At 46.5% G+C, this 22,760-nt stretch overlaps 1 protein-coding gene across 1 annotated transcript in view; it reads left to right on the top strand.

The window, feature by feature from the left end:
* The first annotated feature begins 16,207 nt into the window (after nucleotides 1–16,207).
* TP63 (tumor protein p63) overlaps nucleotides 16,208–22,760 on the top strand; it is a 102,311-nt gene continuing 95,758 nt past the window's right edge. The window contains exon 1 of the mRNA XM_088170909.1: nucleotides 16,208–16,400. Within this exon, the coding sequence (XP_088027035.1) occupies nucleotides 16,363–16,400 (38 nt within the window). The 5' untranslated portion in view covers nucleotides 16,208–16,362. The remainder of the gene's footprint in view (nucleotides 16,401–22,760) is intronic.

Here is a 22,760-nt window from a genome sequence, read left to right as displayed (position 1 = left end):
GAAATGAGCAGAGGAATCAGTAGGTCTGTTTGCCTTTCTGCTGGAGCAGGCATTTACTGAATGAGTAAGGACACTGACTGTCACCTTATAGCCACCTTGGAGTGATGAAGGCACAAGGAGATCTGTGTGGGGTCTTTTGCAGAGGTGATACTTCAGATTGAAGTGGACAGTGATGCTGCCTAAGAAAGTTAATGTAGGTATTTGCTGAAGAGTTGGACTTCATTTTACAAGGCTAGTGTTCAGTCAGATTTTATTGACAGCTCATTGACAAACAGATTATTATACAAATTCTCAGAAATGCTTATCTGTGGTTTGTCACCGTTGACGTTTTCACATTTACAATCTCCTTGCCTCTATAAATTTTCCTGCTCATGGGAGATGTAAAGTGTTACAGGAGTAAATGCTATTTAGGTGTGTGGCAGTTACCCTAAGTTTCTTGCTCATTATACTTCCCAGTGATTTTTTGGGAAACATTTAGTTTGCTGCTAATTTAGTCAAGATTCAAAAGAATTGATGAGTAAAGACTGATGCAGTTCTGATAAAAGAGACAGCTAAGAAGGTGATAATTCTAGCCTCAAAAAAGTGAGAGAAAAGGGAAGATGAGTCCACTAACTAGTGAATGACATGGAGAAGGTTATCCAGACGCTTCCTGCTCACTCTCTCAGGAGCTGGAGCATAAAAGTAAATCGGTGGCTGTGAAGTGCAGAACAATCCAAAGGAGAGTGCCTGCAACTTGCAGCTGTGCAGTTCTTCTATCAGAGTTGCTCTTGTCACACTGAACCATTACATGGTGTAACTTGTTACCAGAGGAAGCTGTGAGTACAAAAAGTTCCTTCCAGTTTAAAATTAGGTAACTAATGAAAGATATATGACTGAGTTATTAAATGCAACATTAACATCTCTGACTTGACTCTCATTCTTCCAGCTTCCCAAAGCTGTAAAACATTAAAGAATGATAAAGTGGTGCAAGTAGGGCCCTGGTGAGTCTGGAGTGCTGTAACCCACCCCCTTAACCCAAGGATCAGCCTGGTCCTGCTCACTTAAGCTTCTCTTCAGGGTCCAACAGAACAGCAGAAAATGTGAGAGGTGAATTGTCCTGTATCAGCTGCAGGATAATGAGACTTGCAAGGCACCAGCTCAGCAGGAAAGATGTTGTTGTGGTTGAGATCCCACCATTCTCAATTGGCTCAGAAGGAAGCCTGCATTGAAAGCTGGGTTCAGCCCTCATGGGGCAGATTTTCTGTGTCAGTGAGGCTAGGGTGATGTAAAAACCTTCAGCCTCTCTCTTTTTTTTTTTTTTTTTTTTTGGAGAAACTGTATCTCCTCTAGCTGAAGCCCAGAGTGTGAATGCTTGCCTTGTGTTTGTCCTTGGTAAATCATGAAAAGACCAAATGCTGAGCCCAGGCTGAGTCTGCTCCAGCAGTCAGAGAAAGATAATTTACAGGACTGTGTGGAACATTTGGGGCTGAACACAGCAGTGACAAAAAGCAGAACATGCTGAAATACAATGCTGAATGCATGTTGTCTGGCCACAGAGAAGCTGATTCTGCCTGAGACATTAGTTCTTGAAACAGAAAACCTCAAGTCCAAGAGGTTTCCTGTGTGCTAGCTACTCCCAAGGCCCATGGGCATCCTGGTCCTGCTCCATGCTTGGTGACAGGGTCAGGGCTGCAGATGCTGCCAGCATCCCTGCCTCTGCTGACACCTGGGAGAGATGTGAGGAAAAGGAGCTTGCTACCTTCAATAGCTAGACTGCAGCTGATTGTCAAAGGCAGCCTAATTTAATTAGTGTTGAACTGGATCTTTATTTAATGAGATCTGAGACTAATTAATTTTTGGAGTCACAGTATGAAAGACGCTTTGTTCCTTTTGAATAGGTAATTAAGTGAGGCATATGCAGACAGTCAATGCTCTGCTGCATTTGCAAAGGGTTTGTTCTCCTTATCTTCATCTTCTTTGTATAAGCACTTCGGAATTAGGAATTAATTGTTTTGTTGCTAATGATGTTTGGTATAATTATCTTGCTTTAGAATGACACACTTTGTCCAAGTTGTGGGTCATGGGTACAGAGCAGAAGACAAGCTGCCCAGGATGATGGGTTGTCTTTGAATTTCCCAGAGCCAAAGCTACCTTTGCTCAGGAACAGAGTGGCCAGCTGGGATCCACTGCAGAGTGGCAGGTGACAACATTTCAAAACACCAGCTCCAGCTGGCTTTCCAGTGTGGACAAGTTGTCTTTCATGTGGTTTATCCTCACCTGGTTCTACCAGAGTAGCATGGTCACACCACAATATTTAGCTGCCTGGTTCTTGGAGAAGGAGATTTTTTGGTCCTTTTTTTTTTCATTTGTAGTGGTGCTGTGTGTACCACTGCACTGGATCAGAACAGCTTGGCTGTTTTGATCCTCATGCCCATAAAAGCCTCAGGGGCTTCAGTGTTTGCAAACTCAAGGCAACATCTCCTTAATTGAAGTGACATTAATTTGCAAGCCAAGAATTAATATTTTGAGTTCTGATGTTTATGAATTAGTCTTGTGAGACTTGTTCTCCATTGGCACCAGCAAATAACCCACAATGTTCAATATCTAGCAGGTCATTTCCATTAGAAAGCAAACTTGGTGTTTGAGCCCAGCATTTCTGAGCATGTCCTTAATGAATCTTTTTCATTTGTGATGCTCAAGACAGAGGCTCATGGTCTCTGGCAGCTGAGTTAGCACATAGATGAGAACAACTTTGATTTTTCTGAAGATCATCCTTGTCCTGACTATTTTGTGGGCTCTCTTTTCTACCTCACTGCACATTTATGTACATCTGTGGGTACATACCTGGGCTGTACATCTGTGTGAGTCTGCAAGGAAACCAGGTGACATTCACAAGACTTTTCATCCATGTGCACGTGCTCTCTGTTGCAAAAGCTCAGTCTTTGAAGGCTGTGGGTTGGTACAAGATCATGGCTGAAGGATCAGTGCAAGCCATTGACATAGTGTATGTACTAAAACTTCTGACCTCAGCTCAACCTATTAATCTAAATAAAAAAGAAAATTGTAACTTCTTGGTGACCCAACCTTATCAGAAAGAAAAGGAATAGTTCATATTGACAGTAGAGAGAAGCTAGGGCAATGACAGTATGTCCCTGTCAGGATACTGCCCTGCCACATCCCTAGATTGATTTCTTGCTTTTTTCCTCTCATCCATATCTTTGGAGATCCATTCTCATGTTCCAATGTCTTTCCAGGATCATAGTAACACCTCTTCCAGCAGGCTGCTCCAGAACGGCACATATTTCAGATTTGTAGCACAAACAGGGAATGCACTGTTAAACCATTTCTGCCAACCCTAGTTTCTACATCTACATATTCACCTTTGGAGGAGACTTGTGCTCAAACACATCTTCAGAGAATCCCTACAGCTTTAACTTTGGGACTCCAGCCTATCCTTTCTGCTGGGGTCTGTCTGTGCTGAATGCAATCTGCTATAATCATGCTTTTTTATCTTTCATTGCTTAAGGGCTGCTTTCCTATCCCCTGACAGAGTCATTAATTTTTTTCCTACTCTTATGAACCTCTTTCTACACTTTCAGATGGTCCTCTTGGATTTTCTTCAGAAATTCCCCACAAGAGGCATCTGGTGCTCTTGCCTGTAGGGCACTCTCTAACCACAGGCAGTTGCCTGTATTAGCTGGCTGCCAAAATGGCAAGGCAGTCCTGGCAAAGTTGTTTGAGACTGGAGCCCAAGAAAGCCATGCTGGTGACCACACCAGCTGTGTGCCAGCTGCAGGAAACCCTGGCCCATATGGCTCTTGCAGGGCAGGGGATATTTGCAGAAAGGGACTGCTGTTCCTTTGATCCTTTCCACGTGGCAAACAAACAGTGACTGCAGGGCTCTTTGCCCTTTCTCTTACCGTTCCCAGCTCCCTATCCCAGCTCTGCCCCTCTCCCTGCTCCTGCTTCCTGGGAATTCTTGAGCTGCCCCAAGCATGGAGAGGTGCATGGGGCTTGCATTGATGTGGCAGTGCGGGAGGGCTGGAGCAGGAGAGCCCGAGAGCAGGTGCACTGTGGTTAGGGCATATGACTCTATCCACTTAATCACCTCCGAGCAGGTCTCCACCTATTCCTCTCTCTCCTTTTCTGGAAAGTTACTGTAACTTCACATTTGTGATGCTTTCTGCTGCTGCAAGCAGGATGACTTGTTTACTGCTGTTCAGTCACCTGCAAATAACTTGCTTTTGTTCAGCTGCATCATTTAAGGATAGCCTGAATCTGCTGAATGGCTTCCCCAGCCTGGCTTGCACAGTTCTTGACCATTGTGAAGGGCAGGAGTTTCTTCTACAGCTTATGGTTGGTGTGTGCTGAGGTGATGGGGAGTGCATCATGAGGCACAGAGCCCTGCAGGATCAGACCTGGCTGGAGGGAGAGGATGGCAATGCAGCATTTACAGACAGATGTGAGCCCCTGTCTGGCCTGGACTAAAGCCAGCACTAGACTGAGCCATGGCCATGTTTGTGCTGGGTGTATTGGTCTGGGGTCTCAGCCATGCTCAAATTACTGCACAGTTTGGGTCCTGAGATGAATCTTACCTGGCTGGGGCTGAGCTTGCCAGGGTCTGCCCAGAAACCAGCAGGACAACTTAAGGTACATATCTCACAGACATGGCAAATTTGTCTACAGTATCTAGTAGCTGATCCATCCAGATTCCTCACCATTAATCTTCATCTGGCATCACACATCTTGAGGTCAACAGTGTTGAGATCAGCCAAAATCAATATAATTCTACATTGCAAGTGTATCCTCAGTGCAGTGCAGCTGTCCTTGCTATGCAGGGAACACAACTTTATCTCCCAGAGCGACATGTTGAATTTATTGCTTGGGATGTTCAGTGAACATAGGGTAGTGGGTGGGGAAAATCCGGGGGTTTGATTCAGAATTTGTGCTGTATCTGTGAGTAAGAACACACATCTGATTCAAAGCACACAGCTCCTGTTTGGGGTCCTGTCTTCCACTGTGCTGCTCTCCTCCTTTCTTGGGCTTTGCAGTACAGAACTGGCTAGCTGAGGGGTGCAGTAAAGGAAGATCAGGAACAGAAATCATATTGAATAAAACTGATCATGTGTGGGAATAAAAGCAGGTTTTTATCCTTATATGCAAGTGGGAGAGGGGGATCATTCAAATGAAGAGATTGTTTCCCTTTTAACTTAACTCTTGAAAAATGCCACAGTGAATTATTTAATCTCCTTAAGCAGATCCCCTCCTCTGGCTTCCTCACAGTCATTTGCTCACCGTGTCCATGTCAGCCTCAGCACAGGGAAAATTGTTCACAGTTCTGACTCCTGTGCTAAGAGGGATTTCTGCATACCTGTTTCCCAGGCTGCTTGCTTGCTGAGCACTCCCCAGGGCATGAAAAGTGGGAAAATACAAAAAAGGGAAAGATACAGTTGGAGCCTGTTAATTAAATTGAAACAATATCCTGGTGGCAAAAAACCTTACTTAAGTCAGTGAGAATTCTTTTGTGACTAGAATAAGGACAGTTTCAGCCCAGCCCTGGATCCATGTGTCCTGTTTATATTGCTTTTGGGCCATTTAAACCTCTGCTGCTTATATTTAGGTTTTGAACCTCATGTTGCACTCTCATCCATGGGCTGCTCTTGGCTCTGGTCACTTCTCAAATGGTTCCTGAGTGCAATATCAAAGTCCAAACCGAACAGAGCTCTGTGGCTGAAAGGGAAGACACCAGGACCTTTGCAGAGATAAATAAGACTGTGCTTTGCCTGAGGGCATAACTCCACGTATGGCTCTGGAAAGCTTTAGGAGGTCTTAGGAGAATACTAGACTTTGTTCTGCTTCTTCCTTGAGGCTGAAGCATCTGATATTATTCTGCTGTTGCTTTCCTGTTGGCCTAAAGTTGAACCAGAATGACAGAGCAGGATTTTCTGGCTCTGGGACCAACTTCAAGGAAGTCATCATGGAGAGTGGCTTCTTTTCATGCATGGTGTCTACTGCAGGGTTATTCTCAGTGTGCATGTTATCACCTTGTATGATATATAATCACCCAGAGGCTAGGACATGCAAGCACATGGTTATGAATACCCACAGAAACACTGTGATCCCTTGCCCTGATGCCAGAGATAAATACTTTGACTCTGGACTCTATTATATCCTCAGAACCAAACCACTCAGCAAACCTGCCTCGTGATTCCACTCAGCCCTGTCATAATGATTTTAGAAGAAAACCACAAGAAACGTGGTGGTTTTGGGTCCTTGTCAAAGCACAGCAGAGGAGTGTTGGTGGATTACTTTTTAAAAATTCATTTTAACATTACATTCAGAATGAAAGTCTGGGCGTATACCTAAATGTTAGAAATGTAAAGAGGGTCTTACATATAATTGTGGTGAGAAACCACTGGATATCATTTGAAAACTTAACTGTGGATGCAGGAGATGAGATAATTTAAATACAACTATGTGAAATCCCACCATGGAAACTGTATGTGCTTCTGGGTTACTCTACCCTTTCTTAGCTTCCTCTTTTGTCTGAAAAGGTCTACTCTTTCTCGTACTTTAACAATTATAAACATACTTCAGCTCTGTGAATTTAACCTTTTCTTCTCCTATCCTTTGTCTGTGCTTTCTCCAGACACACATACATACAAAAAGTAGCCCATGGCATGTACCTGGAGAGGACGTGCCCTCCTCTGCACAACTGGGCACAGATGCAGTTGCAGGCAGCTGCTGTGAAACCAAATCTTTTTGTGATGAATAACAGCTCTGGAGCTCAGCAGGCATCTGACTATGACTGGTGAAGGGATTGCTGAGGTCAGTGGCAGCGTGTGCAATTACAAAACACTGGGCAGTTGTCCAGGTGGTTGGTGGAGGCACAAGCACAACCCTACAGCTACAAGTGCACTTGAGGCTCCGGACAGGGCAGGGTTCAGGACAGGGGAGTGTGGTGGTGGCAGCTCAGGCAACTGCAGCTGTGACTCGTGACAGTGAGCAGAGCTCTGGGGAAGGTGAGTGAGAGGCTCCAGAGTCTGCAGCAAGCTTCTTCTCCTGGGCTATCCAACAGCCTATGGGCAAGGCCAGCCAGCCCAGCTGTGCAGGGAGAGCTGGCAACCATGCTCCCAGCAAGGCCAGATGTGCTGCTCTGGATGGTGGGGGCACTATCATGCCTTCATCCAACCCTTTTCTCTGCTGAGGTAATTATTATTGCAGCAGGCAGGGAACACAATGGGGAATTTGCCTTCAGATGCTGCTGACCACAGCACAATGTCTGAAGTCCCACTTTTCTTCGTGTGAATGAGAAACTGGCCCTTGAAGTGATAAAGCCTAAACACTCACAGGGAGTTATCCTAATAGCATGTGAGGTATGAGAACAGCCACAGCAAGAGGAGCCAGGTGGGCAGCTGGGGTTGAAGCACCTTTGGCATCCACCAAAAGAGCCCAGAATTTGTCAAGAGTCCTTTCCCAAAGCTGTAACTGCTGATGCATCAGCTGTTCTGAATTGCTCATCTTTCTTTCAAGTCCTTGTGGGACAGGAACATCTGGGTTAGAGGCCACCAGCAGGTAGCACTGCTGTGGCTCTCTGTGCCCTGGCACAGGGAAGTTTACAGTCCTTCCAAGAGGTGTGACACAGAAAAGGCCTCCTGAAATTAATAACAGGGTCTGCTTCATGTGCAGAGGATCCTGTCCTCTTCCCCAGTGCTTTAAAAAGGAGTGCAAAGGGCCCCAGTGAAGCCAACCTTGCACACCATAGATGGAGCTTTCTTAGATCGCTTTAACGGTTGGAATTGTGAAATATTTGTTGCATCTGTAATTAGGGAGTAGAACAGATGGCTAAAGCTTAGTTGTAATTAAAGTCTAATGCACAGGAAAATAACCCTATGCAGCCGGTGATTCAGCAGCAACCAAAGAATTTTAATTCTTTCTTTGCTGGGCTTAAGCTTCAATTGTAGGAATTGGGACTTCAGGGAAAGTCTGTTGCATCACTTATTACATAGGGACATGGCTTTATATTAAAGGATGGTGTGGAAATTTTTGATTGCTATGTATTAAGTTATATTGTGTGGTCTTGCCTACCTTAGTAACCTGAAATCATGTGTGAAAAAGGTATGTGAATTGTTTTAACAACACAGAATCTGCATGTTGCAATCCGTTTTAGAAGAGACTTTCTTAAAACCTGTCTGCCTAGCCATTGATTGCCAATGCTTCAGGTTAAGGTATTTGGAAAGACACATTAATTAGGTGCTCTTAGACAAGAACATATTTTATTTATAAATCTGTTTTAAAAGGAGTTTTCAGAAATATCATTTAAATCACATTTAACATCACTTTCAAGTAGAGACCTTATGACATGAGAACTGGAAGCAATTTAATAAAATGAGCAATTCTCATTTCCTGAGAGGCAGGAGAATAGATTAGGAGTTAGCATCAGGCAAAGAAACATGGAGAGCTTTGCAGACTCTGGAAATGGTTTATATGTTTGGGGCTGTTTTTTGCACTCTACTCTTATTAGAGCAGAGAGAGGTCTATAATATAACCTGCCAGAGGTATGTGAAGCCAGCTCTCCCAGAAGGAGAACATGAACAGTTCTGGACCATTCCTGGAGACTGGAGAAAACATCAGAGAAAAATTCTTATGAGCATTCCTCTTCCTCATCTTCTGAGAAGACTTACTGGAAAGATTCACCTGTATCTACTTGGGATATGGGGACAGCCATTGGTACATTAATGATGCACCTGTTGGGGCTACAGCTGTCTGAGAGGCACCTCCTCCTCCCTTTTGCAGCAGGCTGGAAAGAGCAGTGTTAAGTGACAGGTTTTTCTCAAAGCTGTCATCAGCCTTGAGTGGCCACTGCTCTTTCAGAACCTGTCCCTGGAGGACCTGGGTGGCGTCTCTTTCGTAGTGAGCATGAAGGGAACAAGAAATGCCAGCTACTTGATATTTATTGTGGTTATAGGCATGCAGACAGCCCATAAGTGCTCAGTGGATAATCAGCATACCTTGCATTTTGGTTGTCCCTCAGTGCTGTCTCAAGCTACAGCAGATTTTAGTGCAGGAGTTGTGTGTATTCTCTCTTGGCTCCACAAGACTTGTAAAAGATGTTCAGTGGAGTTAATGCTGGGAATCCTTGAGCAGGAGGCAGGTGGTGTTAAGGTTTCTGAACTGATGCTGTTTGAGCAACTCGCGCCATGCTTTGGAACCCTACCCTTAAAAAAGGTGACTTGAGGAAAAAAATCAAACAAAAGCACCAAGAAAAAAAAAAAAAAGCAGGAGTATTTCCCACCTCTGGACTTGTCTCAAATGTGAACCTAGGGGCTAAAATACCCTTTCTCTTCAGGGCTTGTGCACTCCTGCAAGACAGAGCTGACCTCTGCTTTCACACCCACACAGACTGTGGTCTCTAAGTGACTCTGGAGTGGCCCCCCAGAAAGAGGTATGGAAAGTTACTGGTCACTGGTGACAGGGATCATCACCAGATGACAGGGATCACCAGATGGCAGGTATCACCAGGTGACAGGGATCCCCGGTGACAGGGATCACCAGATGGCACTGTTAAGCGCACTCGCAGTACCTCACTTTCCAGCACGGTGCTGCCTCAGAACAGGCAGCGCTGCCAAGGTTTCTAAGAGGCTGATAGTTGAAAACCAACTATTGGTTCTCAGTCTGCCCACAGTGTTGCTACCTGGGGGAGATTTGATCCCCTCAGAAGGAGGGACTGGGCTTCTAAAAGCATAGGATTACCTGTGTGTTGGGTACCTCTTGTTCTAGCTGTGTTACCGATGGTGTCACTTCTGGCAGCCTCACCTCCCAAGGATGAGCAATACTGGCTTCTGCCATCCCGTGGCCGTGGGAAAATTACCCTGGTTTGAAAAGCTGAAGGCTGAGTTGGGAGTTTGGGACACGGAGTTATCTTTTGCCTGCTTCAAGGGTGCAATGTATGACGTGCTTAGGCTGAGTCACAGCAGAAATTGTTTCACTTTGGAAAAAGTGAGGTGCGAAGATTTGATCATATCACATGTGAGGCTTTGTTTTTTTTCAAGGATGCATGTATGGTTATTAACATCAAAGCACAAGGATGGGGGTAATGCAAGAGACTCTCTTTTAGTTGTTATCTTCTCCACAAAGACATGAAACACTGGCTCTTCAGCTTTCCTCAGCTTTGCTCTGAGACAAAAAATGTTTCATTAACTTAAGTGGCATCAAACTCTTATTTTATGCCCATGTACTGTACTGTCACTGATTAAGTGGATTTTGTGCTCCATCCTGAGGAGGACGGGCCAACTAGCAGAGTTAAGCATGTCCCATCTCTAGTGTTTTTCAAACTGTAAGCCTGGAAAAGGACCTCTGCCCCTAACTGCAGGCATTCTTGGCTCTATCTCCAGCACAGACAGGAGGGAAATTACTGCCTATGTGAACACACCCACCTTAATGGTGAGCCGGGTACTGCTGGCTGGGGAGGTGTGGAAGTGCAGGCTTTAGCAGAGGATGTTCAGGTTTGCAACCAGGGCTTCCATCGCTAGTGGTTAATGCTTTAGGGATTTTTGTTTTAATTGCTACTGTTCTTGAACTGGCTTTAATCCCATTAGTTCAGGTATGCCTGCAGGAGCTGTGCTTGCACCTTGGATTGCAGGAGAGACATAGCCTTAATGCTGGGAACTAAAGCTCTGCCAGCCAAGCAGGGAGTTTTTGTTGTATCCTGTTTGGAAATGAGAAATTCTTTCGTGACCAATGCTTTTGCATTGAGGATTTATTTTCTGAAGCTGCCAAAAGGGCAGAAAGGTTTCTGCTTCTGCAGAGCAGGCAGGAGATGGGAAAGTGCAGGAACAGCAGGGTTGATAGCAGCAACATGACATTGCTACAATTCAGCTCGGCTCTGACTCACAAGGAAGAGTCAGAGGCTGTGAAAGATGAGTGATGCAGCAATAAACTCGGTTTACTGCATTTCTGTGTCTTCCATCGAGGCTGACAGTAAAAGCTCTCCTTGTTAGGAACTTTCTCTCTGAGTCAATCTCTCCACACAGACAACTTGATTCAGCAAATCTTTTGCTTTGCTTCACGTAGAGGAAGCCTCTTCTTTCATTTGCTGCTGGGCTGGTGCTGCTGCCTGTCACCAGCACTTCAGAAGCTGATATCCTAGAATTCTGTGAACCAACCTCTGTGGCTTCTGATGTGAACACCTGGAAGATGTGAGCAGAGCGTGAGAAAACTCTGGGATGGGTCTGTGGTGAGAGGATGAGTGTGAGCCTGTGCTAGAAAACTGATGGGAAATTGCAGGGAGCTCCTGGTGCTGCCCTCCTTCACCACCCCCTCCAGTGCCCAGCAGGGCTGGGGCAGACCTTCACCCACGAGGGATGTGGTCACCGAGGTTCCTGTCCCCAACCTGGGCTTGACCCTACGGGGGTGATGACGCTGTGTGTATTTGTGGCACGGCTCTTGCCAGAATGCCAGACATGTCGTGTGGCAGCTGAATGGGGAGACCAAGCCTTCCACCTACACAGCTCCTGGCACCCCTTTGATATGCAATCCTGACCCCATGGCAGGGTGGTGCCACCTGTCTGGGGCGCTCTGGCCTCCAGCCCCACTTTGGGCCAGGCTGTGGCCCCGCTGTGTCTCGGAGCGCCTGGAGACGCGGCACAGCTGCGCTGACGTCAGGGAGGGAAATTCCCTCCCTCCCCCTCGGGTGGCAGGAGTTTCCAGTGGGACTTGTGCATGGCCTGCCAGCTCTCGAGGACAGGACAGGCTCTCCTGGGGCCAGAGCTGGGACAGAGCCTCCTTTTGGCCTTGTTTCTGGTTTATCACTATAGTCACTGCTCTGTGTTTTACCTTCTTCACATCTGCCTGAATAACCATAAGGCTTGGCAAGGGAGATGAAGCAATATTCCAATTTGGTCTCTCAGACCTGCTTTCTTTTGCTCCTTCTTCATAGAGAGAAGTGCCCTGTTTTTTAGTAACAGTGGAAAGAAACCTCTCCAGTGCTCATATCTACTCTTTGCTGGTGGTATTACCCTTACAATTAGTTTTGTTTGATGACTTCTCAAAGGGGAGAGAATGGAGACTGCAGCTTCCAAAACATATGTTCATCTTCAGGTCTGCTCCTATGCCATCTCCTTCCAGCTACTCAAAAACAAGGGTCAAAACTTTCTGCTGCCCCCACTGTAGGAGAATGAAGACACAGCGTGGCCCTCAGTGGTGGGAATGTGTCCAGGAGAGGAGACAGCCATAGCTGTACTGAGTTAACCAACACACTGTGACACAGGAAACTACAACTCTGAGGATCTTGATGGGGAGTCAGTGAGATAGAGGCTGATGGATTAGAAGTGAGGCCAACCTCAGGCACGCTTTTTGGCTTGTCCTGATCCCATGGAAACACAAGGAGTTGGTGCTTGTGGGAAGCCCAGAGGACAGCTCAATTAACCTGCTGAGATGGGTGCTCTGGGCTTTCTCCTAGAACCAGTCTCTGCTCTGGGACTTGGAAGATGGGAAAGCCTACAGCAAACAAAGGATGCCACTAAGTGTTCTGTGGGAGCTGGAAGTCTCTATAAGCATGTGGGAGAACAGGAAAATAGTAAAAAGTGCTTTGCTAGAGCTGTGGGGTTGGAGCAGAAGGGGAGGCAGTGGGAAACTCCTGTTGTAGCTGTTCTGGGTTACTTGAAAGTATTAATAGTTTCAGGGTTGCTCAAGCAGAGAACTATGGCATGCCCTGAAATAACTACAAAGTAGGTGATGGTGAGAGATGAGAACATGGAAGAATTCAGCTTTTCCCCTCTGAGGCAGTCAGTGTTCCAGTTGCTGTCATCTGAGTTCCTGCTGAGACAAGACCCTGGGGACAAACACTCAAGAAGTGGTTTGTTCCTCATGAAAACATCTGTTATCCCTGCAAAGGAGAATACTGAAAAATGGAAACTATACTGATCTTTGCTGTGAGTGGATGATGCTGACACTACAGATGTGACACAGGAGACACCAAAGGCAACCAGACAGCTCTGAAAGCACTTCCCATTGTCCTGTTGAGCAGGGCTGGAACAGTGCCCTGTCCTTTGTTTCCTCCTAAATCTGCCTAAGCAGTCGATGGCCAGCATGAGGATTGTGCAGAGCTCCAGGTGTGTGGTATTGACATGGAGATGGCAGCTTGAAGCTGGTGTGTATTTTTAAGACCACAGTTGTTGGCACTGAGATGTTTAGGTTAAGCTGGAGAAGGATGTGGGCAGTGGTACATTGAGACACCTTTGCCATCTTCTCTCCAGATGTGCCTGTAGGGTTGTGCTGGACTGCTTGCTCACTGGATTTTCACCAGTCCTGGGCCCACACTTGGCCATCAGGGACCAAGTGTGACCTGCACAGATGCGGGGAGCTGAGCTGGGCTCAATCCCTCAGGCCCCACCAGCAGGTCTGTGCTCCTCAGACAGGGCCAGCATGAGGGGCCTGGGGTATGAGTGCCCTTCTTTACTGCTTTGTCTTTGCACTAGGGACAAAAGGTGCTGGGGGAATGGGAGGATCATGTGTAGAATTGTGGTGGGTTTATTTATTTATTTATTTATTAAGTTTGCTCTCCTCCCTGTCTCTTGTTTCTCAATATGGAAGGTGCAGCAGGGAAGGCTTTGATGGGCCAAAAGCCAGAAATTTGACACTTCTGGAGCAGTGGGATCAAAAATTAGCTGGAGGCAAAATCTGAATTCTTAAGGAAGTTTTTCCCACCATCACAACATTCAGGTAGATCCTCCAAATTCTGTGAGGGTCATATTCCTGTGTCCTCTTTCCCTCCACTGGAGTTACTGAAGTCTTTGCTTACTTCTGTTCATGAAATTCCTAAAACCTCGGTTCCTTTGAAACCTTTAAACATCCCTAATGTTTAATGTTTTAACCCCACTTAGTTAAAATCAAAAAAATGTGCTCAAAAGGCATGCTGATGTGGCTTTCTGTTCCCTTGGATAGCCAAGCTCAAAACAGTTTATTGCTTGTAGGAGGGAATTATTTCCTTCTCGTCAACTTTTTTTTCTAACAAAAAAAAAATTCCCCAAATATCCCACAGACTTCTTGCTCTTAAAATAAATTAATTTTAACTTAAAAAAAAAAAAAAAAAAAAAACCCAAAAAACAAAAAACCAAAAAGACCACAACCACTCCCCTGGAAACCCCGAGCTGTGAATGAAATGTTTCATCCTCTGGTGTAAAGGGTGGGTCTGATTTCAGGCAAATCCTGGAAACAGTATTTGCAAAGGTGGCTCAGAGCGAAGCCGGCATCTTCCTGTCTTCTTCAGCTCCAAGTGGCTCAGCGGTCCCACGGAGCAGGGCTGGAGGCACAGAGGTGTCAGGACGCCGCTCTCCCTTGTGCCCTTCCCAGGGCTGGGGCTGCTCACAGGCATCCCGGCTTCGGGCGGCGGTGCGGACACCATCACACCACCATAAATCCCCAGCAGTCTCGTCCCGGCGATACAAATGCTAAGAGAGAATGTCCCGGGGATACAAATGCTAAGAGAGAACGTCCTGGCCGTTTCAGCCGCAGCCCGGGCGCAGGGAGGCTGCACGGAGGGGCACGGGGAGCGCGGCGCAGCTGTGCCCGGGCTGCCGGTGCCTCGCAGCGGCGAGAGGAGCGCAGCCCCGCATTCCTGCCCACCTACACACACACACACACATACACACATACACACGCTGCCTGCGGCCAGCACCGCGGCTCGGCTGGAAATCCGCTGTCCAGACACGGCGCCCACAGCCCGGCTTCCTCCCGCTGCTGCAGACGCGTGCCTGGAGCCGCCGGAGCCGCCCGACACCAGCTCGGCGGGGAAGGGTCCTGGAAGGGCACACAGCCCTGGGGATGGCACTAACCCTTCTCCTCTTGAGGTCTGCCACTGAAAGATGCTCCCCCTCGCCTGTGCTCCCAGGATCACAATCACGGGCTAGTTTGGGTTAGAAGGGACCTTAAAGATCATCCAGTTCCAAGCCCCTTGCTGTGCGGAAGGGGCACCTTCCACTAGAACAGGTTGTTCAGAACTCCATCATGAGCTAGCCACAGCTTCTCTGGGCAACCTGTTCCACTGCCTCACCACCCTCACAGCAAAGAATTTCTTCTTAAAGTAAATAATTTCTCCCTAAATTAAGTTTACTAGTAGTCACTCAGACCCCCCTCTGAAATATCCCCAGCTCTCAAACATCTCGGACTCCATCTCCCAGTAGGTTTCCTTTTAGGCAGTGCAAATGAACTTGGCCAAATACCAGTGAGCCCCGAGAGCCTCCCAGCTATGCATGGGGCACTGGCAATTCACACAGGCACACCCCTGTGCTTGTGTTTCCACCGCCGACTGTGCTATGCAGCGTGCCTTGCAGCTGACAGGAGCTGGATGCAACCTCACTGCACCGGTGAGTATGTCCGCCCAAAAGCCAGGTCCATCAACCCACAGCTGAGTGTTGGCTGTGAGCAGGAGGGAGGAAGGAAGTTTGGGCTGCAGGAGAGAAATCAGGACACTTGCTGGCTTTTGCAGGGGGCTTTTGTACACTACTGCCAGTGGGTTTCCATGGCTGTTTTCCTCTTTTGCTGGGAAAAGCAAAAGATATACATTCTGAGCTATCTTAGAACATGTCCAGATCTCTGTGGGAGGATGAAAATGGGAAAAGCAGGCAGCTGTTGTGTGCACTGTCAAAGCAAACCAAACCATGAGCAATTTGCATTTACCCAACCCCTGGCAGGAGGGGTGGTACAGGTCTTAGGTTCCTTTTGAAGGCTTTATGGAAATGTCCTTGTTAGAAACATCTCTCATCAGTGCCTTGTGAGTGAGAAGAGAGCCCTGTTACAAGCTACTACTTATCAGAATTATTTGGTGCTGCTTTTCTATTTTTTTTTCTCAGGAGAAATTATTCTTTTGGTGTGAATTGCTAGCTGGAGACTACCACTTCTTCACTGTGGCACTGCAAGACGTGTTCAGCACTGCAAAGAGGAACCACAGGATTGGGGATTTGGGCTGTAACAGACTTGTATTTACTGTGTCTGGGGTACCAAGGCTGTGCAGAGCTAAGGCAGTGTAAAACCAGAGGCCAGGTTCACCCTCAGAGACAGAGCCAGCCCAGCAGCAGCAATGTCAGGAGATGCCAGTTTTACTTCACAAAGCCCATGGGCTGTGTGATCTGGGCACATGCCAGGTGAGGAGACTGGCCAAAACCAGAAGAGGGTCTGTGTCTAGGTGGGAGTTATTCCCTGCTCCCAATGCATTGGCCATTGCACCCAGGCCATTCTGGGAAAGACTCTTCTCCAGCTCCCATGAAGAAGTAGGTAGAGCACGGTTTCACAAGAACAGCAGTTTTCTCATGATGTTTCTTTTGCCTTTTAGGGTGAAATCTACGAGGAGAGACAAACTTTTCCAGGCTGTTTGGACAGCACACAATGCATGACCACCCTTCCACGAAGTCAGGCTTGAGGAGGTAACAGCTAATCCCACCATGGGCATGGTAGATTCCAGCCAGCTTCTGGTGTTTCTCCAGGAGCAAGCACAAGGTCTCAGCAGTGTGCCCAGAGCCCAGCCTGGTGCCTGCATGCAGTCTTGGTTATCCATACCCACATCCATGGGTGCAGATTGAAACCACATCCTGGAGTAAGAGAGCACGAAGCCAAGCTCTTGCTCACATGGTCTGGGCAGGGAGGGCACTTCCTTGCAGTGTGTTTGGTTAAAGGTGGATGCTCAAGGGCTAGAACAGAGCCAGGCTGGCAGTGAGTTGGTGTGGCCCTCCTTGCCCATTCCCTGGAGGTATTTGCCCACAGCCCTGATTTCAGCAGCAGGAGAAGATGCAGCCACTCTGAAGCTCTCTCTGGGCTGCTTTGTGTGTATGCAAACCCTGCTGTGAATCTTCCTCTCTCCTCCCCAGAAAATTTGGAGATTCCCATATCTCTTCCCCAATAACATAAGCTACAAAGTTTGACGTTTACTCCACGGTTCTGCCTAAGAGAGAAAAGGTGTTTGATATTACTGTTCTTCCATGGGCCAGGCAGGGGAAGCAGTGTCCAGCAGTAGGGAGCCCTTAACTCCAGTTAATAAACACACCCTTCACTTCCAGCCTCTCTTCCTTGGTGAGTGTCATTTAGTGAAAGCTGCTTGGACTTGGCCGGGGATCAGCCCTGCGAGTTTACAGGATTCACAATTCACAGATGTTAGGAACTATCAGGCTGAGTGTGGGTGGAGAATGTCAAGTCTGAAATAGCTCTCCTGCCACCCTGGCACAGGCAGCAAGGAAAATGTTTCCACGTGACATTCTTCGAACCAACATTTCCTACAAGGAAAACAAGAGGGGATAAGTAAGAGGCAATTGCTGCCATCTCGGAGGGCTCCTGACTTTTTCTCTGGGGTGGCTGGAATTTGTGCTGACATTGGCACAAAATATGCACTATAGCTGAGCTATAGGGCAGTCCCTTACACTTCTCCTTGTCCACACAAACATAAAGGTCTGCTTGAAGATGCAATCCCTCTGGTGCACAGATATGTGGGTGCTATTTTTTTCCTGCTGGAATCCATTTTAATTTAGCTCCTGATTCATATTTCATTCATTCTCCAAACCCACAAAACCAGGATAGGTTTACAGCCTGTACTATTTGGATAAATCATGGAGGGGGAAGAAACAGGGGGACAAAACAGGTTGCTTTCCTGAATGATTTTCTATGTGACTCAAAAGGGAGAAGAAAAAAACAAGAGGAGATGGTGGGGAGAGAATTAAAGCTGTTCTTTCTTGTTTTCATATTACTTCAGGAAAATCAGATCTGCTTTTCATCTTTGGTAGTTTGTTTTGGTGGACTTTACTCTTGTTTCTCTAGGCTTTGGTTTCTGAAAAAGATGTGATTTCTATTTTCTTACTTTTACTTTCTTCTCAAGATAATTGCAAATACCGGGGTTTTTTTTAATGCAGAAAATGTGTATGTTATTTACAAAATACCAAACAATGCAAGATTTCTGTATCATCTCGATTGTTTTGGAAAAAATGGCGAAAAGCTATAAAGGGAAACATTGAATATATCTGATAGTATTCTTGCAGGGAGGAGGGCAGGAAGGGGAGGCAGAGGAGCAAAAGTTCAGAGTTAATTTTAATTGAGGAATTTCCCCATATTTTGTCATTCAGTTTTGAAACTGTGACCACAACAGACTGTTTGAACTGTGGTGTGAGAAAGACTGAAAAATTCCCCAGACAACTATAAGCAGGTACTAACCCCAGAGTTGACAAGGAAAGCTTTTAAAGTATGATGAAATTCAGCACGGGCTGCACCCAGCAGAGGAAACTCCGGCCATCTGGAGACGAGGATGACCAGCGGCCACAGTAGTTTGTAAAATTGCAAGAGCTGCCAAAATTAAACTGTGAAGTCAGGCGGGAAGGCAACCAATGACCGGCGAGATCAGAAGTTCAGAGAAGCCCCAGATGAGCTCCCAACAACAAGTGTGGCCAGCGTACACCAAAGTTTATTAAGGATGTTGAGAGGAGGGGAAAATATCTGTGCAGAAGATGCCCAGCTGGCGAGGAGGGAGTGGTGGTGATGCTCGGGTGACTCTGTGAATCCCATTGGCCAAGTCCCCGGCAGATCCCACCCATCCACAAGTGTAAAATAAATCTCTAAAGTTGTACCTCGTGTACCACTTGACCTTATTGCTTTTAGCCCGCTGGCTTTATATCTATTTATTTATTTTATTTCGCCTCGTCCCCAAGGAGGGGCTGGAAGGAAATGAATTTTGAAGCAGCACCTTTCACCACCTTGCCATACTACCCTGATTCCTGCATCCAGCGGTGAGTCTGAGCGTGACGTAACTGTGCTATCGCAGGTTTGATCGCAGTCTCCTGTGTAATTGTTAACTTCCCTGCTATCGGCCGCTGGCAGCTGGGCTGCACGCGGAAAAAATGTGCCACTCTCTTCACGCTCAGTGGAGCTTATTATTATTTTTGGCTTTCTAACAGGTTACTGTTTAATTATAGGCATCCGTTTAAGATATCTCCTTTTCCTCTTTGGCATTAGAGGAAAAAAAAAAAATATTATAAATAACACGAAAGCTGATAGTATCTTTCCCCGGTGTTTTGGAGCAGAAGGTTACACTGTGCTTTGGGTAGTACAGGAATGGCTTTAACTTTATGTTGTGTGTTCGTTTGTTTCTTTAAAGTGAAAAAAACTTCTGGGAACAATATGAGCTAAAATATTGAGCCCTGAGATTTTGGAATTTAAAGGGTAAATAATTAATTTAAAAGATTCAGAGAAAAAAAAAAAACTGCCTTCTAAGAGAGAGTAATTTTCCAGGAATATTTTTTCCTTCTGTCTAACAGCCAGCGTCAGAGCCTGACAACCACTCTTATTTTAGCTTTGTTGTTACGCTGAGTTTTATAACTTTCCAGCAGATAAAAGAGCATGTCCACACGAGGTGTCACAGTATCACATTGTCGGTTTGTTTGTTTCTCCCAATAGAAGATACTATATTTAAGCATGCAAATGACATGTAGATGGTATTTTTCCAGTCGTAAAGTTCGGAGAGGTGAAATCCTCTGGGCACAGTCACTTGCTGAGCTCCTTTATAAGACTGGCTTCTGTCTGTGTTTTGTAAAAGCCCTGGCTGGTGTCTGACAGAGGCATTAATTTCTGGAAGAGTTAACTATTAACTCTGCATCCTTGCAGGGTGCTAAGGAAGGGTGCCCTGCTGCATGGCTCTGTGCTGGGGAAAGGGCTTGGCCACCATCACCCAGCCTGTGGCATTGCAGCCAGCTTTGCCATCTCTGCCTTTTTTCCCACTGTTGTGCTTTGATACAAGGTTTGTGGGGACTCTCATCCCCCCTAAATGCGGGTGTTTGGTGCCAGTGCTGTGTGAAGGTCCTGGGGAGGAGAGTGGGGACCTGGCAGCGAGGAGGAGCCGGGTTTGGGGCCAGCAGAGGGAAAGGAGAGGCTGGGGAATAGCACACGGTCCTTGGCAGTGCTGCCGTGGCACAGGAAGATGGAATGGAGCCGGGGGTATTGGATTCCCCAGAGAGACCTTCCACAACACCAGCCCAGGGCTGGCCAGGCACATGCAGCCACGCTCTGATCTCCTGCACACCCGCCCAGCCCTGCTGACCCCGCGGGGATGTGCCTGTGGCCAGCAGACAGCAGGACACGAGCAGGGCCTGCCCAGCCAGGTGGATTTGGGCTGGCAGTGGTGGAGTCTTCAGCACATTAATGTCTCCGTGGCTGAAAGCCCCAGCCAGGCAAATTCCAAAACTGAGAATGAAGAAAAAGGGTGAAAAAAGGGGAAAACTTTGACCTTGGAAAGTGTGAAGATGCACTGGGAAGTGTACCTGAGCTGTGGGACAGCTTCCCAGCCCGTGAACTCCTGCCAGATTGTATCCCTATCTCATGTCAAATAACAGGCTCCGAAAATTTGTGCTGTGGCTCAGGCAAAAAATTCAGCTGCAGCATGAATTAAAGAGAAAAGGAATCCATTTGGTAGAACTTTTTAAATGAGCCTTCCACCCCTACAAATCTGCTTCATGCAGTGAGTCAAGCCTTACAGCAGAAATGCTGCTCCTCAAGACACGCCTTTAGCAGCATGATGAGTTTTTAAGTGACCATTGCAGTGTGGGAAGCCTCAGGACAGAGAATTTGTGACACCCCTCAGTCATAAAACCTGTTTGAGATGTAGCTTAGAGTAACAACATGTCTCAGCTGTTATGCATGTCTCTTTACATGAGCCAAGAGTGGCATTTGTTCAATTATTAGTGACTGTGCTCTGCCACAGGTCAAAATCAGCTCAAAGCTGGCCCTAAAGATACTTTTCTCAGTCTGATACATAGATGGTCTTCATCTTTAAGCTCCACTGGTTGCATATTCATGATGTGTTATGTGACATTTCTCTGACTGCTTTAACAAAATTCAATAGTTTCAGAATTGCATTTATTTTACACTGTTTGAAACACTTCTGCTTTGATGTGGTCAAAATACTTTATTTAGCTAATACCAGTGTGCTTCTTTGCAATCTTAAAATTACATCTAGTAATTATCTAACCAGCAAACTGATAACGGTGAGCTGAGGTACGTTGGCAAAACACCAGTAGTGAAAAGTGTTCTAAACCCTGTTAAACTGGTGGGAGGGTATGTATGTCACACAGATTTCCCTGTAGTTCAGTGTGGAAGGGGAAGCAGTTATAAATCCCAGTTAACTCTAAGGTTTGTGGCTTTGATTTACCCTCTGCTGTTGCTTCATCTACTTATCTCTCCAGTTTGGGGGTGTCCAGCAGGCAGGGCACGTGGGAGCCAGCTAAAACATTTCCTCTGTCAAGAGGTGAAGACAGAGCACACCGAGGAGCATTAGCTAATGTGTCTTTATGATGCTCATATGCTTTATGCCTGTCATTTCACAGGCCATTGTAAAACGATATATCCAAACAACACAGTAATTCAGTGCCACAGATGAGGAAAAATAGCTGAGTGCCCAGACTCTGCACCTTGTGTGATTGTGTTTGGCCACTTTAGCCTCTGTCTCAACAACCCAGCTCCCTCATTTAGGTTATTAAATTCTTTGTAAATGTGGGTATCAAAGCAAAGCATCACAAAAAATCATAGGGAACTCAGCTGGGTCACAGGGCAGCAGCCTTCTCCTTCACAGCCCCACTCATTGCTGTGTGTTGGAGCTCAGTGCTGGAGCTGCAGCCCAGCTAACAGAGGGGCAGGGGAACAGTGGCTGCTGATGGGAATGTACATCCTTTTGCAGAAGTGAAGGATGCAAATGTAGCTTGTGACTGAAGAGAGGTTGTTTGGACAGGTGTATCTTGAATCTGCCCATCTGTCTTCTTAAACAGAAAGAGCTAAGAGATGCTAAAATTGGGCAGACCTCAAAGACTTTCTACTTGTAAAGGGAAATACTTGAAATCAGGAATATGCACAGAAAGTGCTCTGGCTCCTGGGCCTTGGGAAGTGCTGCTGTAATGACAAGAAGCACCTGCACTGAAGTGCCAGGCCACTGACCCCCACGAATTATTGGCTTGGATGGTACCGTGGGAGCTCATCCTGTGCTGCAGAAAACCCAGGTCAGCTCTGAGTCATAAAAAGAGACGATTATCTGAAACAGGCGGGATTTCCACCTTCCAAGAAGTGCCCACCTAGCTGCAGCTGAAAGCCACTAATGTAAGATGAAGAAGGCACTGTAATTATGATCAAAGTCCAGCTGTTGAGAGCTATGTAATTAGTATCTCTCCCCAAAGCTGCTTTTTTTCCAGCTAATGCCTGGTTGGGGGAGTGATGTTTACAGATAAGTTACTTGTGTTCTTGGAAATAATGGTCATTAGGCTGTGTTCTACCCAGGAGCTCTGTTCTTTGGGGGTTGTTGAGAATGCACCTGCTGGTGCACTGTCGTCCTGCCTGCTCTGCTCCTCCCTCTGCCCATGCCCAGGCTAATTGCTGGCCTCAGGATCCACATCGTTGCTGTGTTGAAGGTGCTCACCGTGGCTCACTCCTCCCTTTTGAATGAAAGGGCTCTCACACAAACTGCTCTTTCTCCTTTCATTTCTCACTTTGTATTCTCAACACAATGTGATACAGTTCGGCCTCCCAAGTCTCACTAATAACAGAGGAACAGCCCTGAAATCCTCTGGTCTCTGCAGTACCTGTGCTGGAAACCTGATTTCTCAGACATGGTCCTGGGTTTTGAGGAGGTTGCTAAAACCAAAAGATCAAACAAAACACCCCAGCCAGGTGTGTAGAAAAAAAAATCTGGTTTTAGAAAATAATGAGGAAAACTGTAAGAAATTACTTAAGGAGGGTATTAGAAATTAGTTGGAAAGAAGGGGAGTGTT

The sequence above is a fragment of the Sturnus vulgaris genome, chromosome 10 (genome assembly GCF_052056855.1).
Source record: "Sturnus vulgaris isolate bStuVul1 chromosome 10, bStuVul1.hap1, whole genome shotgun sequence".
NCBI lineage: Eukaryota > Metazoa > Chordata > Aves > Passeriformes > Sturnidae > Sturnus > Sturnus vulgaris.
This window is presented reverse-complemented; position numbering and strand designations above follow the sequence as displayed.